At 41.6% G+C, this 17,537-nt stretch overlaps 1 protein-coding gene across 1 annotated transcript in view; it reads left to right on the plus strand.

Moving 5' to 3' along the window:
* Positions 1 to 808: 808 nt before the first annotated feature.
* The window catches only part of CRYBG1 (crystallin beta-gamma domain containing 1), a 98,457-nt gene continuing 81,728 nt past the window's right edge, over positions 809 to 17,537 (plus strand). The window contains exon 1 of the mRNA XM_062624710.1: positions 809 to 1,230. Coding sequence (XP_062480694.1) covers positions 869 to 1,230 — 362 coding nt within the window. The 5' untranslated portion in view covers positions 809 to 868. The remainder of the gene's footprint in view (positions 1,231 to 17,537) is intronic.

The raw sequence follows: 17,537 nt of genomic DNA on the forward strand, positions 1-17,537 counted from the left end.
ACCAGGTTGCTTCAAGCCCCATCCAGTTTGGCTTTAAACACTTCCAGGGATGGAGCACCCACAACTTCTTTGGGCAACCTTTTCCAGTGCTTCACCACCCTCACAGTAAATGCGTGCTTGTTAGCTACAATTTAGGACCGGCGGCATCGTCAGCATAGTACAGTAAGCCTCCATTGGAAAGCTGGAGAAGACGTCGGGGTCGTTTAAGAGAAGAGTCCTAAAAGCACGGAGGGACGCACGGGACCGCCACGTCCCGACAGGGGCGACCTGAGGCGACCCTGTCAGCTGCCAGCCCGAGCCGGGCCCTCCCCGCGGGAGCGGTTCTGCAGCCCCTCGACACAGCTCATTTGTCCCTCCCCGGCGGGACGGTCACTGCCGCTTTAGTCCCGGAGAGAGGGATAAGCACCCAATTAATTAATGCCCGGGCACCGGGACAAAAATGTAGCGCTGCAAGGTTTAGGGAGTGCCGTCTCCGCAGGAGCCCCCTCGGCTCCACGGGAGGGGTAAGGCCGGCCGTGGGGGGGGGCTGGCGGGACCTGTGTAGGATGTACGTGGTCCCCGGCTCTGACCCTACGCGGTGCGGGAGGGCGCGAAGCGTTTGCCCGCGACTTGCACAAGTGTCCGGGGCGCGGGAAATACCTGAGGGTTAGTAGAAAACAACAACAAGATAATGGTCCCTAATGTGCACCCTGGGCACGGATCACACGCGGGCCTCTCCCTTCCTGTGCGACCGGCGGGGAGCCTGCCGCGCCGCGGCTCTCTCCGCGGGGAGGGACCGACGCGGCCGGCGGTGGGCAGGGAAGGAGGGAGGGAATCACTTTATTAAACGCATACACCGAGGCGGGCGGCTGCCACCGCCGCCCCGTCCATGCCCGCGGAGAGCCCGAAACCACCGGGAGCGCCGCGCTCCCCCCGCTGCCGCTCCTGCCCCGGCTGCCGGCAGGAGGACGCCGCCACCGCGCACAGCCCCGCCGCCCACCGCGATCACCACATGGCGCGACGCGGCCGCTTCCAGCGCCTCTTCGGCCGCAGCGAGTCGGAGGACTCGGAACCCGAGGGGGCGGCCACCCCCCCCCGCCGCCGCTCCTCCACCGCTGCCGCGCCCAAGCGGCGCCCCGCATTCCCCCACTGGCGCCCGAAGAGGAAGGAGCAGCACCCCCGGGGGAGCGGCGGTGCTGCTCCCGCCTGGACCCCGCCGCCCGCCTCACCCCTCGGTTCCCCGGCCCCGCGGTAAGCGCAGACCCCGCGGGAGGGGCGGGATAGCGGGCGGCCGGGGGAACGCGGGGATCGGCAGGCAGGGCACGGCTGGAGGCCAGGGTATTTTTCGCTCCCGAGGAGGGAAGCGGGTGTCCCGTCGCCGCCTTAATGTCCAGCGTTTGCCCCAGCCTTCTGGCAGCGCGGCACCTGAGCGGTGTTGACAAACAGCAGCGCCTGTGTGAATAAGTAACAGTCACCCTGTGCCCCAAGCAGAGGGAGGCTTCTTGCCCCAAAACAGCCTCCTAAAGTGTGGCTGGCGTGTGTGAATAAATTTGCTTCTCCTCAAGAGCAGTGGGCTTACTCTGTGCTCACTTTCTGTGGATGCAGTAAAGGAGGAAGAGCAGAGAGAAGGGCCTGACACCGCTTATCTGCAGCCCTCCCCAAAGCTGTTGCTCCCCAGTGTGGTTTGAAGTCTCCCGTGGGTAGTGACCATCTGGTGCACCCTGGCTTATAAATTCTTGAGGACACGGGCATTCCTCAGGGCTGATTTCAGCCTGTGGCCGTGGCATGGGGAAGCGCCGTGGGACTGTGGAGTTGCCAAGCAGTAGAACCCTCTGACATGGAGGTGGTTCACATCAGGGTATGGTGAACTTGGGGTTATATCAGGAATCAGACTGGTTAATACTACTCAGATTTGAACAGCAAGACCCAGGCAATGAGAAGGTGTCAGTGCTATGTGTTTTTTGTTTGTTTTTTTTTTTTAAGCTGCGTTATTGGTCTCTCAGGTGTTTGGTTCAGACTGAGAAATCTGTGAGTTGCAGGTGGTGGCTCTGTGTGTTTATATTAGTTACACAGAAAATGCTGGCACTTGCCTAAAAATAGACAATATGTAGATGTGCGGACTTGACTAAAATATAGTCTAATGGTGTATTTGGTATTGAAATGTATTCTTGAAAACTTAAACCACCAATGTCTTTTATAAAAGAAAATAAAAAAGAACTTATGTTTACATATTTATAGGAAAAAGAAGACAAAGTATGCTTTTCAGATCTATTAAACCAGGAGACGATGCATTTCACAATGCTGTTGAGTGGCCAAGCTCAGGGTGATGCTGCACGTGGACCTCAACCAGGCACAGACCCCTCTTCTGCCTTCCAAAAGCCAGATAAAATAGAAGAGGATCATAGTGTAGCTCAGGTTGTAAGGGAGCACCAAGCATCGTCAGCCCTGAGTTCAGTCCCTGGTTTCTCAGGACTGTGTCCAGTTCAGTTGAGTTTTGAAATCTTCCAAGAACAGAGTGCTCACCAGCTCTAGGCAAGCTGCATCATTGCCTATGTACAAGAAAGTTTCTCCGGCTACAAGGCTGGAAAATCTCTTCTTTCAATGTATGGCCTCTGTTGCTCCTGCTGTGTACTATTGAAGAGCCTCTTGGCTCTTCTTGGTGATACTCTGTCATGGACAGAGTGGGAGATCAGACAAAGTTGCCATGGAGGCCTTCAAGTTGAGTCATGAGGTTCAAGAAAGGAGCCCCTTGCTCCCTGTAGTCCTCAGAGGGGAGTTTAGGTGCAGCTGGATTTAGACTTAGTCCCAGACTTGGACAATGGTTTATGTCTAAAGGACTACACCACTTTGTCCCACAGGATTAAAGATGGCAAACTGTACAGAAATATAAACTGAAAGTTTTATTACAATTGATAGTGATAATGACAATAATGATTGATAATCATCATAATATGACTAGGCTAAAGAACTTTAATCAGAATATCTACTACATAGTATAAATGCTTATAACTATTATTTACTGTAATTCAAATCTAGCTTAATAATTAATAAGTAAAGATTGATGTTACTCACCCATGCTGATGACTGTGGGCAGCTCTCTTTTGCTCAGCCTCAAGGGGTAACCTTAAGGCACATCCCCACTCAAGGGGTGAATTTCTACATACTCCTAGGAATAGCATGCTAGAATTCCTGCCTTTGGAAGGTAGAACTAAGCTTGTATAGTATAAAGTGATTGAGTGTCAGTCATTTATTGTCAGGCTAGATTTAGTAGCTCAGCAAAACATGAAAGGTAACAATAACTCATCCAGAGATAAACCATGTTTCGCTAGATAGGCCAAGTCACCATTCATTGGTTCCTCTTCCAGGAAGCATCCAGTTTCACATCTTTGTTAGGTTTAATTTGATGAAGTTGTTGAGTCAGGCTGGTCCCGGTCTTGGCATGCCTCAATGCTAAAACCAGCATGACCCCCTTCTGTCACTGATTTTAATGAGTAGGGTGGAATTTGAGCTATTTGACCCCCACTTAGAGCTTCCTGCTACACCTTTGCAGGAATATTGGCAGACAGATGATGGGTCCTCTCCAAGGTCACCTCTCCCTCTGAGCTCAACAAACCCCACTTCCCCAGCCTCTCTTCTCAGGGCAAGAGCAACAGCCCCTGGGCGTCTAGGGCTCTATGCTCAACTTGCCCCAATTTACCAACATCTGTTTTATGTTGAGGGGGCCCAAAACTGAACAGAATATGTAGACATGGACACATGAATGGTGAGAAAAGTGGGGTAACTCTTCAATCTAGGTGTAAGTTCCTTTTTCTTCCAGATACCTTGCTAGGTCTACACTGCCAAACCAGAACAGCAATGCTGTATGGGATTTGGGCTTCAGTTCTTACACCTGAAAAAAATGGAGGATGTTTTTACTGCAAAAATTTGTTGTCAAGTTCTGTGCCTAAAACACAAGTGAAGTCTAATAATTGCAAGGCTTCTGAATGATAGGGTTGAATCTCTTGGTACAAAATACTGTTGTTTATATTTTTTTAATTAGGGAATCAGTCCTTCTACTTTTGATAGCAATTTGGGCTTGTGCTTCAGTGCATGGAAATACACATGTATGTCACCATCATTAACTGCAGTTGGTCATCTTTAGAGAGCACAAACTTTTCTTATTCGTATAGCTTTCTACTACTCTCATTAAAAATAGAAAAAGAAATAAACAAAGCCCTTAATACGTAGCCAAAGCCACTAAATGTATTTATTTAGTATGTTGAAGATTATGGTAGCATTTCTCAAAAGACATGGTTTAAAGTATTTTATTTTTATTACATGAATAGTATGTTATAAGCCATGGTTGCATGAATGCTGTATAGGCCAAATAAAAGTATACTTTTAACAGTGATTCTTTTGAAAATTTAGGATGCTTAATAAATGGCCATGGCTTCTGCTATGAAAGAGTCATGGTTGGTCACATACTAGCATGACAGCTGGCGATTTGAAGAAACTTAGTTATGTGAAACTGTAAGAAGGTAGATTTAGATTATATATTAGGAAGAAGTTCTTCACTGTAAGGGTGGTGAGACACTGGCACAGGTTGCCCAGAGAAGCTGTGGCTGCCCCATCCCTGGAAGTGTTCAAGGCCGGGTTGGACAGGGTTTTGAGCATCCTGGTCTAGTGGAAGCTGTCACTGCCCGTGGCAGGGGGTTGGAACAGGCTGAGCTTTACGGTCCCTTCCAATCCAAACCATTCTGCGATCCTATGATACTCCAGTTTAAAAATTGTCCAATGAGCTGTTTTGCTCTTCCTGTGTTATTTTTTCCAGTAGCCAGTACTTTTCCTTGCTGTTAGTTATTTACCTTGAAGAGCTGTAGCCAATTAAAAAAAAACACCAAACCAAACAACAAAAAAAGCAGCCCAGTTCCTTTAGACTTGGGGCTACAAGTGTGCATTCTCCTGCCTCAGTGAAGCTTGTGTTGTACTGCCTCTGTTCATGGGTGTCTGGGGTTAAATCAGAGAAGGCAGATGAACTCCTCTGTTCTCTTTTTCCAGAAAAAGCTTGTAGAATCTCTTTCCCAGAGATGACAGGTACAAATTGGAGCCTCTATACAGAAGATGCAGTGAAAGAGAACAATAAAAAAGCATGACAGCTGTCACCATGCCATGAAAAACTACACCATAGTAAGAAACCAAGTTTTACTTGATCTGTTGAAGTCAAGTACCTACAGAGTTGTCATTTCTTGAACACTAAATGATCTCCACCCAAGGGCTACTTCAAAAATGATGTTGATGACTTGAATTTGACCTTTGAAGCAGGAAGTTGACTACAGGAGGACAAAGAAAATTGTATATCTTTGGGGTGTGATTGTTTATCAGTCTTTCTCACAGTCTGTGCTACTTCATGAATTTTGAGCTTTTCGTATTTGATGGTCAAGACAGACAAGTTACTTCAGTCCAGTTATGAGTTGGCTATTACATAAATGTCAGTAGCTAGATTCTCCCCCAAGATGAGTCACTGTAATCACCATGAAGAAAGAGGACATTTTTTATGCTCATTACTTCTTCAAGAACACTGTTATTTTGGTGTTGATATTGAGGAAGCTAAGGCTGTTACCATCAGCAACACCCCTTGTTTTTACTGTTTTCCTCTCCTCTGATTAAATGCAACTCAGCTTATCTTCATCAACATACTAAATACGTGAAGGCAAAGAAACCTATGGGATTGCTATTCTACAGCCATTTGGCAGGGAAAAAAAAATTAATTAGGGTTCAGTAATAGCATAAAATAGCAAAGGGAAACAGCATTAGGCAACATCCAAGGAGAGTTAGACTGTGAAATAATTATACCTTATCTTGGAGAGGAACACACACGTTCAGGAGATATGTTGCATGCAAAGATACGTATTGTGTGTGGAGAAAGTGGTGGTGAGACCAAGATTTTATATTTCTTCCCTACTTTAATATTCTTTGAGTTACTCTTCTTTGACTTCTATATTAGAAGAGGTGAAGGAATTGTGCTTCACAGCCAGAATATAACATCACATTTCGTAGAAAGATGAAGAACAAATGTTTCACCCTGTGAAAAACACAGAACATCAGTAGCTTGACTGATTGACAGGAACAAAATGTTGAAGCATCACACAATCAGCTGTTTTAAATAGTGAAATATGAACCTTCCATTCCCTGTCCTTTATGTGTGTAACTACACTTGTGTGTTTTCTGGTTCAAAGAAGAAATGGAATCATTCATCTGTGTTCTTTGCAAGATAAAATGTACATGTCTACAAGTGGTCCTGTTTGCAATTACTTTGTGGGAGCTAGAAGGGGAAAAGGGTAATTACATTTGCAGTATAATTCTTAGTACTCTGAAATGTAAGTGTAATGCCTTAGGAATAAAGATTTCTTATTTTAATTTCGTTTTATAGAGGGCAGAAGTTCTCTAAAACCACTGTCATGATCAAATAATTAATTGCAGAATGTGTTTTGCTCAATTTCATCTATACTATGACCTCATGAGGAAATCAGTGCTTATTGAAAAAAAAAAACAAACAAAAATGAACAACACGTTTAGAAAGATACTAAGATAAGAGGGATGTCATGCTAAAACATTCACTTACTTTGTTTGCATTTTTAAGAGGTAAAAAATGCTGTCCTATGAAAACCTACGTAATGACATCTGTGCCATGAAAACAGTAGTCTGTCTCTTCTTCAGGAGTTGAACATTAGCTGCTGGTTCTGTGTCACTGATTTTGCAGGTTTGGTGGCTGTGAAAACACCAGTGTGAAGAGTGCTCACCTTCTCATTTTGTCCTTTAAAAAGTGAAATGACAGCCTAAAAAAATCTGAACCAGTGAGACTGCTAGTGCCTCCTTCAGCCTGCATGGATGTCAGTGGAAGGGTAGATCCTAGCAGGGAAGAGTGGGATCTCATTCCTGACCTCTGTGGTGCAGAAGAATTGCTGGTTTTGTTTGTTCATGTTTTTTCTCTTAAATTAGGAAGAACTATCTTAAAAAATAGACTGGACTCATGCCATTCACAGTCAAGGAATTTTTCCTTTTTTTTGGGGGGGAGTGCTTCTACCTTTGTTGCATATTCATTTTGGAAAGGTAGTATACTGTCCTGTATTCAGGTGAATCTGACCCTTAGTAGTGCTGAGTACCATTGAGGTGATAAGATTTCTGTACTGAACAGTTAAATGTCTATTAAAACAAGGACTGTTGTGAAAAAGGAGGCTCTAGCCTACTCAAACTTGGTGCCAGTCTTGACACCTTTGGTTTTAGTGTGTCAAATCCGCACTTTGAAATGGTGACATATGAAAATATAAAGGTGTTCTGAGGAGTTATTATAAAACACCACTGTGGAAACCACCTAGGAACATGAAGAAACAAAATGTTCATATTGAATGCAGGTACATATAGTTGGCAGGTAATAATGTATGAAGTGCTAAAACTAATATTAAATATTGAATGCATACCAATTCATTGAGTACCATTTGTCTAAAAGTGAAAACAGCAGTTTTTGCTGCCTACTCTTTCTTAACACTGCTATCTTGCCTCTTGTTTTATTCCATGTCATGTTCCTTTGTTCTTACAACTCTCTGTCCTGTCTTTTCCTCCCTTTTCATCCTCTAGAGATTTGCATCAAGCAGTTCAGCCTTTATTTTCTAGTGGGCTCCTGCTTGCATGAAAAAAACAAAAGAGTGATGCTTTTCTGTACCTGCGATGGCCTCAGGGCATAGGCAGGACAACATCTGTAGACAGAAATTAATATTTGTTATTGAAACAGTAAATATAATTACTTTGACTTACTTCATATACAAGATGGCATCCGTATCCTCTAATTTCAGGTATCTACATCTGAACTAGTTATTCCCTTTATAATCAAGGAGGGCAAATAGGCACGTCTGGCATGCAGTTCATCTCAGCCTAAGGTTAGTGTCTGAAACAGGCTAAATGAATTGCATCTTAGAAGTGCCAGTTTTGTCTCATTGACTTTAAAAGCTGCCTGAAGGTGACGCCTCCAACATCTGAATTTGGGTAGCTGAACTCCGTCTGTGTTACGTGGTATGGGGGGTCCACAGGCTGGTACTTCCATGCATGCTGCAGTGCAAAGTCATACAGTCATGAGCTTCAAAAACTATGTTCTGATTTTGTGTGCAACTTTTAAGGCACCGTCTTTGTTCGCAGGCAATCTGGTTTTAAAAAATCATTTTCTGCAGGATTTATGTGTTGTTATTTAATTGATTTTGGTTAAGGGTTTTCAAGTTTCTTTAGGGAACTGGGGTTGATCCCTACTTCAGCCATGTTTCCTTGGGAAAGCTGGGCAAGTCATGGAAGACAAACCTTTCACAGATGATCACAGAGAGAAAACAGGGTAAACAGGAGAGAGAGGAGGCTACTTGACCTAGGGTCTTATTTGCAAAATTTTAGCAAAAATGGCAATGCTTAGGCAAGTTAAAGGCTGCTGAAAATGGAATCTTAAAATGGAAAAGATGGGGAACTGTTAATACTGGACAGTCCTTCCTTTAGCACGTTGAATTTTTAAATTCTGTGCTCTGTGCAAGGAAGTTCCTGTGCAAGAGAAAAAAATCCCTTCTTCAGTTTTCAAAACAGACAGGAAGAAGTCATCAATGGTTTGCATGAATGTAAGGTATCTGATAATACTGCATCTTTGTATATACTATTCTTCTATTATTTATTTCTTAAACCTAGTGAACTTTCTCTTGTAAAGTTTACCTACTCACGCATGTTTGTTCATGTGGCCACATACTGTGAGCTAATACAACCTATCATCAAATATTTCATAACTTGGTGCTTATGGGAAGGAGGGAAAGATTGGCAAAGACAAGGTCCCTTCCAACCCAAACCGTTCTATGACTGATCAATGTAATAGGTTAATCGTTTCCTTTGGTGCCCTTAGCCAAAAAAAAAAAAAAAAAAAAGGAGAAAAGATAAAAGGCACAGTATTCATTTGAAGAAAGTAAACTATCATCGTCCATGTTATCATCAGTATTGTTCATTCCCAAGTGTGTAAAAATACTGTCATTTTTTCAGTAGCCTCATTGTGGAACTGTGCTTAGAAATTCTGAAATGAAAATGAAAGAATATTTGTTGGGTAAAATAGTACTTTTTGCTTTATTCATCTATAATTTACAGTTATAAAGTCAACCAAGTTATATTCTAAAAGAATGCCACAACCTATGAAAATCTGTTTGAATTCCCCAAATCCTGTGTTTCAGGTAGAGCCTGACACCAGAAGCACAACTGCTATTTCAACAAAAAGCCCTTTGGTTTTCCTCTGTAAGGATTATTACTGATTACACTGCTTCTTCTACTGTTAGAGTCACTCCATCGGTACTCTAAGAACTACAGGCAGACAGAGGGGCCCCAGTGCATCCTTTAACCAACTCTGTAATAGTTGCTATTTCATCTTTGTAAGCTAGTGTTATATTGTCTCTAGAGTATTTTGAACTGTTGCTGGTGAGGATCAGTGCCCAGGCTTACAGAGTTTGATCAGGCTATAAACAGCTGAGCAGAAAACATTTAAGTTGCATGGCCTAGCGGAAACAATCTTTTTCCATTTGTCTCTCCTTCTGTGGCCAGGAGCAGGTGCCACAACACAGTCTTGCAGGGCTCGTGTAGAGTCACAGATGACTTCTAGTTAATGCAAAGAAAGTGGGAGAGAACTTTTTGTACATTTTGTATACTTTTCTTGCACTGGAGATGGACAGGTAGCCTTCATTGTCACAAGGGCACACTGCTGATAATGTCTGATAGTAGAATGTGAAACCTATGGACTTGCAGAGACTTGGCACTGAGAAGTACAAGGTAATTCAAGGTGTCATTGTGAATTTGTGCATTTTTGGGGGGTTTGTCTATAGTTTCTTGTTCTTTGACTTCAAGAAGTTTTTACTGATGTGTTTGGTTTGGCTTCCATAATACTAATTCCCTGAAACCACCAGCTGGGATTTCATGGTGGACATTCCACAACAGACAGAGATGTACCCTGTGATTAGCAGTGCTGACATGTTTTCCTACCCTTGGTTGGGAATCCTGTGCCATTCATTTATGAATCATTTAGTGAGTAACTGGTAATTCTTGTGACAGAATGTATATTTAGAATTTTGGAACAGTATAAGTACGTTTGGCATAAAACCAAACCATATGATTACTAGTAAGAGTTTGTAACATTGTAGTGCCATCTCTATCTTCAAGGAGAGTCTTTTGATGATTCACCCATGATAGCCAATTTGCAGATAAAGTACAAATAATTTACACTCCATGGTGCCACGAGGACACTGGTAGATATATGCTGAAACTTGTTCCCTGTTGAAGCATTTTTGTGTGCTCCCTTAGCTATGTGCAAGAGCTGAAGCAGCAGGGGAGAAAATAGGAATGGAAATACAACTTAAGTTCTTTCTATTTGAAGAATATTTGTGTACTTGGTGAAGAGGAAGAAATTGTTGAGGTTTTTTTCTAGATATGTTTGAGGGTAACATTGTAGATAATTTGTTGGAAGGAAGCTGTGAATGCTCCATCCCTGGCAGTGTTCAAGGCCAGGCTGGGCAGAGCCTTGGGTGACATGGTTTAGTGTGAGGTGTCCCTGCCCATGGCAGGGGGGGTGGAACTAGATGATCTTAAGGTCCTTTCCAACCCTAATCATTCTACGATTCTATGATTCTAATTTAGTGAAACTGCTGAAATGGCAGCCCTCACGTTACTTTTGGTGTTAGCTCTGTATTCTTAGCAGTGCAGGTTAGGTAACAAGAAGAGGTATAAGTTTATGCATGTCAAGTGTTCCTTGGTTAGAAATTGTCTAGGAGCAAAGTACCTTCTGTATGGAAGTAACATAGATGGGCTACTGTAGCTCGCATAGAGATAGCTAGCTTGCACTCTCAAATCCCATAGAGAGGCAGACTGATTGATTGGGCGGATTGACTGTTTTTTCTACAGCACTGAGAATAAACTCAGATATTCAGCCTGAAAGGACAGATATGCAGACACATCACCTGACTGACCCAGTGGTGTGGCTTGCAAAGTAAAACTGATTTTTATGTGGCTGATTTAAACTTGGATGCATTAAACACGTATGTCATCCTCACCTCACTGTGTAGACATATTCTGAGTTAACCTCGTGGGATTCTTCTGATTTGAGTCTGGATTCCTTTACTTATTCAGTGGGAGGCAACCTTGTCTGCCTTCAGTTTAGGCAGTAAGAAATCTTTTCCTCACACCTTCTGTCTGTATCGTTACTGAGTAATCTCTCCCAGGCTGGGGTTGTGTGTTTATCAAATGTCTAGAATAATGGAGTCTGATTTTGACTATGGCTTCTATATGCAAATAACAGCACAAAGGACAAAAAAAACCCCAATGTTGGCACCTTCCAAAAGCTCTGAATGAATACATATCATTTGCAATTTCAGAGTGGAACTCATCAGGCTTTATAGTCCTAGTGTAATTTAGAGGGTGTGTATGACGTGAAGAACTAAAAGAGGCTGGGAGGCCTATAAACATTCCACAGGGATGTATTTTAAATACAACATAGGTGACAGTCCTGCAGGTGATAAGCCTATTCACGTGAAATTGGCTGCCTGATTCCTGTGTAACAGCTTGATACATGTTTCTGTCATGTTTATCAGAAATGGAGCATAGCCAGGGCTTCAGGGAGGCTCTTCTATATTTGGGGTGAAACCACTGATGTTTTCAGGGAAGTGGTCAACTTTAAAGTTCTAACAAATCTAAATTCTGGGTTTTTTTTCCCTCTCTGTTGATTGAGTAGAAATCCAAAGGCAGCCAGAGTTGTACTGTTACTCATGTGAGTCTGTATCACTGTTAGCGCTATCTCAGGCTATATATTTGTGGCTTGAAGCAACTGATAATTGAACTAATCAGTTCTTTAATAAGATCTAGATGATATCTTCCTTGCTTGGGACAAATAGAAATATATACTGCATACGGTCTTTGAGGTAAGGTAGAGCTAATAGTTTTAACACAGGAATTTTAGTGTTTTACATGAGATAAATCTATGAGGAAGCTGAATTCTGTGGGAGAGTTTTTATGTTTTCATTACAATTCACCAGGAAAGTTAAAAGATGGGTAGAGATCCAACAGTACTCTCCACTGGTTCATTGCAGTAAATAAAACAACAGAAAAATAATCTGAAGCCTAAATGCAGCTCTTTCTGTCAAGATACATGACTTTGCATCTTGACTTTCGAAAAGCATTTATTAGTGCAAGCATGTGAAGTTTGGATCAGAGCATAATTTAGAAAATGGTTAATTTTGTAAACTTCAGTTCAAAACAAGTAAGTCAAAATAAATATCACAAACAACTTTTACATGTGTGCCAGTGTGCTAGAAATGTCTTGTAAATAAAAAAGTAGAAAATAAGCCCATACTTTATAGTGTAACTTTTATTGGCAAAAGTAGATCTAGTCAGATGACAAACTCTAGTATTTCGTGTCAAGTGAAAATTCCTTTTTTTCTGTAAATGATAAATACAATGTGATAGTAAGATTTCTAATTTGAAAACATGAGCAAAAAGTGACCTCAATTATAAACGTTTACCAGTATGTGAAACTGTGTGGTAATATAGACCTGAGTATTTTACAAATGCTCTGCATCCTAAATGAACCCAGTTATAATGGGCTGTCTTTCTTTTGTTCCCGCTTTACAGTACAATGCTCAGAAGCTATGCATGAGCAGGTCAGGAGCTGGAAGGCTGCTGGTGCTGGAAGAATGTCCCACTAGCTGCTAAACCAGTGGGGCAGCATTGGAGGGAATAATAATAGTTCAAAGCTTACATGGAGGTATTTGAGTGGTGATTACATGTTGCAGGGGTGCTTGCCATGACTGCTAAGGAGGAATTTGAACAGGAAGTATCTATCTGGCAAAAACTTGGCAACTTTAAATTCTGCATCTAAATGAGCTTTTAGCAAGTTCAAATATCGAGCGCAACAGTATTTTTGATGACACTGTAGGTGTTGCCTGATGTAATCAGGTTTTTGTGATGGGCATTTATGTTTTAATACTCTGAATAGTTTCTTTTAAAACTATGAAATACAATTGCTCCATGAGGGTTGTTCTTTACTATAAGAAAGGTATCTGAATCACTACTCAACAGCTGGCTGCCTGTTTTCTTTGTCTAGTTTGCCTTCCTAAGTTTATTTAGCAGCTGTTTTCTTTGGAATTGTTTTCTGTTTGTTTTGGTTGTTTTGGGTTTTGCTTTTTGTTTTGGTTGTTTGGTTTTGTGATTCACTAAACATGATCAGGGTGATTCCATAATATGACTACAGTCATGACTAACTTTCCATACTGTATGGTTTAGTTTTGCTTGGTTTTGTTTGGTTTTAAAAGAAAAATAAACCTTTGTATACCTGTTTGGACATGTCTAATCTCTTCTAAGTTAGATCATAGTTATTTGGCAACCTTTGGCATATTTCTGTTAAACAGTGTTTTCCTCCCCCCCATGCTGTTTTCTGTAGAAGTGCTTTTCCTGCATCCACCTTAAAGCAAATCCTTTATGGTCTGAAGAATCCACACTTTGATATTTCTTTGTGGTTCCTAAGAATCCTCTGTTCCCACTGTTCTTTATTATGGTTCATGGAACTCCTTCTCGTCTAATTATTACCCTGGAACAGCTGCCAAGAGAATGCACTATCATCATGTATTTGTTCCTTCCCACAGTGAGAGGTATCAGTTCTAACTTCAACATGTATGAGTTGATAGAGCTTAACGTATATTTTCTGGTGGTACCTCTCTGTAACTTAAGACAGGCGGATTTCTCTCTTATCAGTAACACTGGTTGTTTTTTGTCAAGATTAAATTCTTTCAGTTCTTCTGGACATAATATTCCCCAGGCTCTCCAAAATCTGATCTGTTTCTCTCATAATTCTGAAATGTATTTTTAGACTCACTGATTTACAGCCTATAATTGCAGCATAGGTGTGTAGAGTAGATTTATTGGATGTGAATGAATAATACATAGATTAATTTTATATATAGCACACAATACTTGTTTTCATTCTGACATATGCATTTTGGTTTACTGAGTGCATTTTCTTACAAGCATAATGTTCATTGCACTTGAAAATGATTATAAATAAATTATGCTGCTGATGACAAGTCAGGTGTTCATGTCATCTAATGAAGCAGGTGTGCCAGCCATGTGTTGGCAGTAGCAGGCCGTGGTGTGTGTGAGATACATGTGCTTAGTTTTTTATTTTCAGAAGCAATAGGGGTGCTTCTCCAAGAACTGGTTTTATTATTTGGTGCTTTGTGTGTGTGTATGTAATATTCCATCTAGTGGTTGAGTCATTTCTACCTTTGAAAAGAGTTTTGAACCCTCTTCCAAGTTAGCATCTTAGTCAGTTTGTGGGAACAACACATGCAAGTTGCCTTTACCTCTCCAATCATGTTTTCTGTGTTTCTGAGGGAGCAAGCACAACATCTGTCTCTCCTTTTGAATTCTCTGTGGGCATACTGATCTTTCTCAGTAAATTGTAGTATTCTTGGTCATCTTAGTCTATCACTTTGCTTTTAAAAACCTCTCACTTTATGTATGATGATACGGATGCCACTCATAAAACTAAAGAAAAATTCCATACAGAGTTACTTCTTAATATTAAACTTTATTTTATAATTTATTTATAATGTGAAGAGTGTCAGGGGAAACAGTTGTGAAATAAAGGATATTGACTGTCATTAAATTTAGTACTATCTAAGCAGATACTGAAATGTAGACAGACTTACTTGATTTAGCATTTCATATATCTTCCCTGGGTTGACTCTTCTTCCTTGTTATTTTAGCCTGTGAACACCGAAACTTTGGAGTCTTTTGAGTGTGCTGTTTTCTGAACTTTATGGTTGGGTTTTACAAGAGATTCTAGAAACTGAAAAGAGAGAAACAATCACCAAGAACGACTCCTCAGAAAGAGGGTTTGGCAGAAGCTTTCATTTCTCTGCACATGAATACTAAATCGACTGTTTTGCTTTTCAGCAGTAGTCCTCATTTGTGTTCAGGCTTAGATGTGTGTGTGATTACTATGCCCAAACATAAGGACTTTCTAATCTAGCAAAATCTACAAGTATCCGTATATCTGCTGCCGCCGCTTTTGCTTCATATCAGAGGAACAAAGCGCACAATGTCTTCATGTGTTTCAGTCACTCCTCAGCCTTAGAGCAAGTTTCTGGTTCTTGGGGAGCTTTTGACTTCCGTTTTCAATAATTTTCATAAGCATGGGTCCATTGGTTTAGGTTCTTTTTCAGAGATTTCATAGAGCTGAAGGAAGACACTTGAACAAATGAGGCAGTGATCAGGGGCATCTGGAGGAGTGCTGAGCACCTCTTGAAACTGGAAGTGTGAATGTAAGTGCTGGTGCCTTTTGCATCTCTCTCAAGACTGAATCACAAGCAAATGATAATAAAGGAACAGTATGGGCACTGATCCTCCCTATGACATCTTGTTATCTGATCGTTGTTACCACTGTGGCATTCAGTACTCATGCTGGCATAACCCGGGGTGCCAGCTCATATTTGACAGAAAAGTCAGGATACGTCAGGGCATCTGAGCAGTAGGTAACACTGACTAATGCTCCAGGACTTGAAACTGTGTCGCTAGCAGCATTCAGTTCCCATGATGGCCCTGCTGTCTGTGGCACCAAGGTTACTGCTGTGGAGGAAGGGTGTTGCCTTTTCTATGACTCCTCTCCATTTACAGGAATCTAGGAGGATGTAATAGATGTAAATATTCCCTGTCTTTGCCACTATGAGTTGGTCCTGGAAAGAAAAGATGGCTTCTGAGACAGTCTAGGAATGCAAAGCATTTGTGGTAGATTGTGTGGCCCAATGAGAGACCCTTCAGCCCTGTATCCACCCAGGAGCAGCCCCAGAGCAAGAAAATGTTTGGAAGGCAGTGACTGATTTCACAGGTGTTGGAGATCTTGTTCCCAGCTTATCCTCTCAAGATGAAGTGATTGACTGTAGATGTCTCTAGAAGTGAGAAGATTTTAGAGAGTTAAGTTCTAAGGTGTGGAGTGACAACATATCATGACATTGTAATGCCAGCCAGGTGTTGCTGGAAGTTCAGCAAACAGCCTTGGGAACAGTTGTCTGCGCTTATAAACAAGTGACTTCTGGATGACAGACTTGCTGAACTGACCAAGGGCGCCCGGGCTCTGACAGTAGCGCCTCCAGCATGGCCAGAAACGGTATTTATTTTATTTAAGAGTTCCAAAGGACGGTTTTACAGTTTCACATTCATCAAATACTGCATAGTTTCTGAGGGCATCCACATTTGATTTTCTATTCAGCAAACAGCCCTTACTTCCCACTTTTGAGTTGACTACTCCTTTGTAATCGTTCACATGTGCCTGTGGACAACCACAAATAGAAGAAAGCATTTTTTTTTAACACGTGTTATTTAGGTTTCCTAAAGAGATGCTGTCCATAGGCGCCTTATGCAACCACTCTACCTATAGAAAAAGCAACCTGAGATCACATGCTTATGAGGAAACTGAAATTTTGGGCATGCTTTGCCCTGTATGGCATTGGTGCAAAGACTATGAAGCTATGTATGGAAAACATCAAATGCATAAGTACTGCTAGGAAAAGCTTATCAAGTCTGAGTATTTAGGGTGTGGTCATTGCTGTTGGAGCATACATATGGCCAGTACTGATTTAACACTGGTAGCTTCTTTCTTTTCTGTTTCAAAGAGTCACACAGGATTAACAATCTTTTATCTTTAACTAAAAGAAATACTGCACCATGATGACATAGTAAAGTAAAAATGGTTTAGTGTATGTTTATACATGATAACCAAAAACCAGTATACGTTTAACAAATGGACCTCTGAACATAACTAATCTCCTGAGGACAGGTAATTGTGAAGGAATCTTAATCCCAGCCCCACAAAAAGGATGTAATTCTGTGATAGGTTGACCCTGGCCAGCAATTAAGCACCCACCACCCTCTTGCTTTACTCTCCTCCCCACCCCTTGCAGCAGCTTAGTTGTAGAAAAGTCCTGGATAATTTTGCAAATTAGAACATTTGTGGTTAGTAAGCTTACAGTAAGGAAAAATAAGAGCTGGGCTTCAGAGCTGAGTAAGACTGCCTAGGGAAGGCAGGAAAGACTACTTTTGCCCAGTATTTACTCTGTTGCATAGTTAGAGAAATATTTTATTTACAAAATAAATTAACTATGGTCTTTTAAATGAATAATTTAATAAAATGAAGGTTTGTGCATCTAACATTATTTCACTCTCTTTAAATTTTTATTGTGCAATCTTTTTCTTCCTTGTAGACTCTGCAGACTTTGTTTTCTTGAAGATTTGTTGACCTTACCTGTTCGTATTTGTTAATCCATGTAAGCATGAATTTGCGCACTAATCTGTGTCCAAGCAAAGAACTGAACATATTTTACCATAGCATCACATTCCCTGCTGTCCTGTGTCATTACTTAGCTAGTAATGAAGAGCCGTAATTGATCCATCTGTTGCATCCTGGAGGTTACTAGCAGTGCCATCAAGTTTGTGTGACTGTTATTTTTGTCGTGTGACCTTGATTCCAAAGACGGCAG

The sequence above is a fragment of the Pezoporus occidentalis genome, unplaced genomic scaffold (genome assembly GCF_034315485.1).
Source record: "Pezoporus occidentalis ecotype Australia unplaced genomic scaffold, CSIRO_AGI_Poc_V1 ctg109, whole genome shotgun sequence".
NCBI classification, from domain to species: Eukaryota; Metazoa; Chordata; class Aves; order Psittaciformes; family Psittacidae; genus Pezoporus; species Pezoporus occidentalis.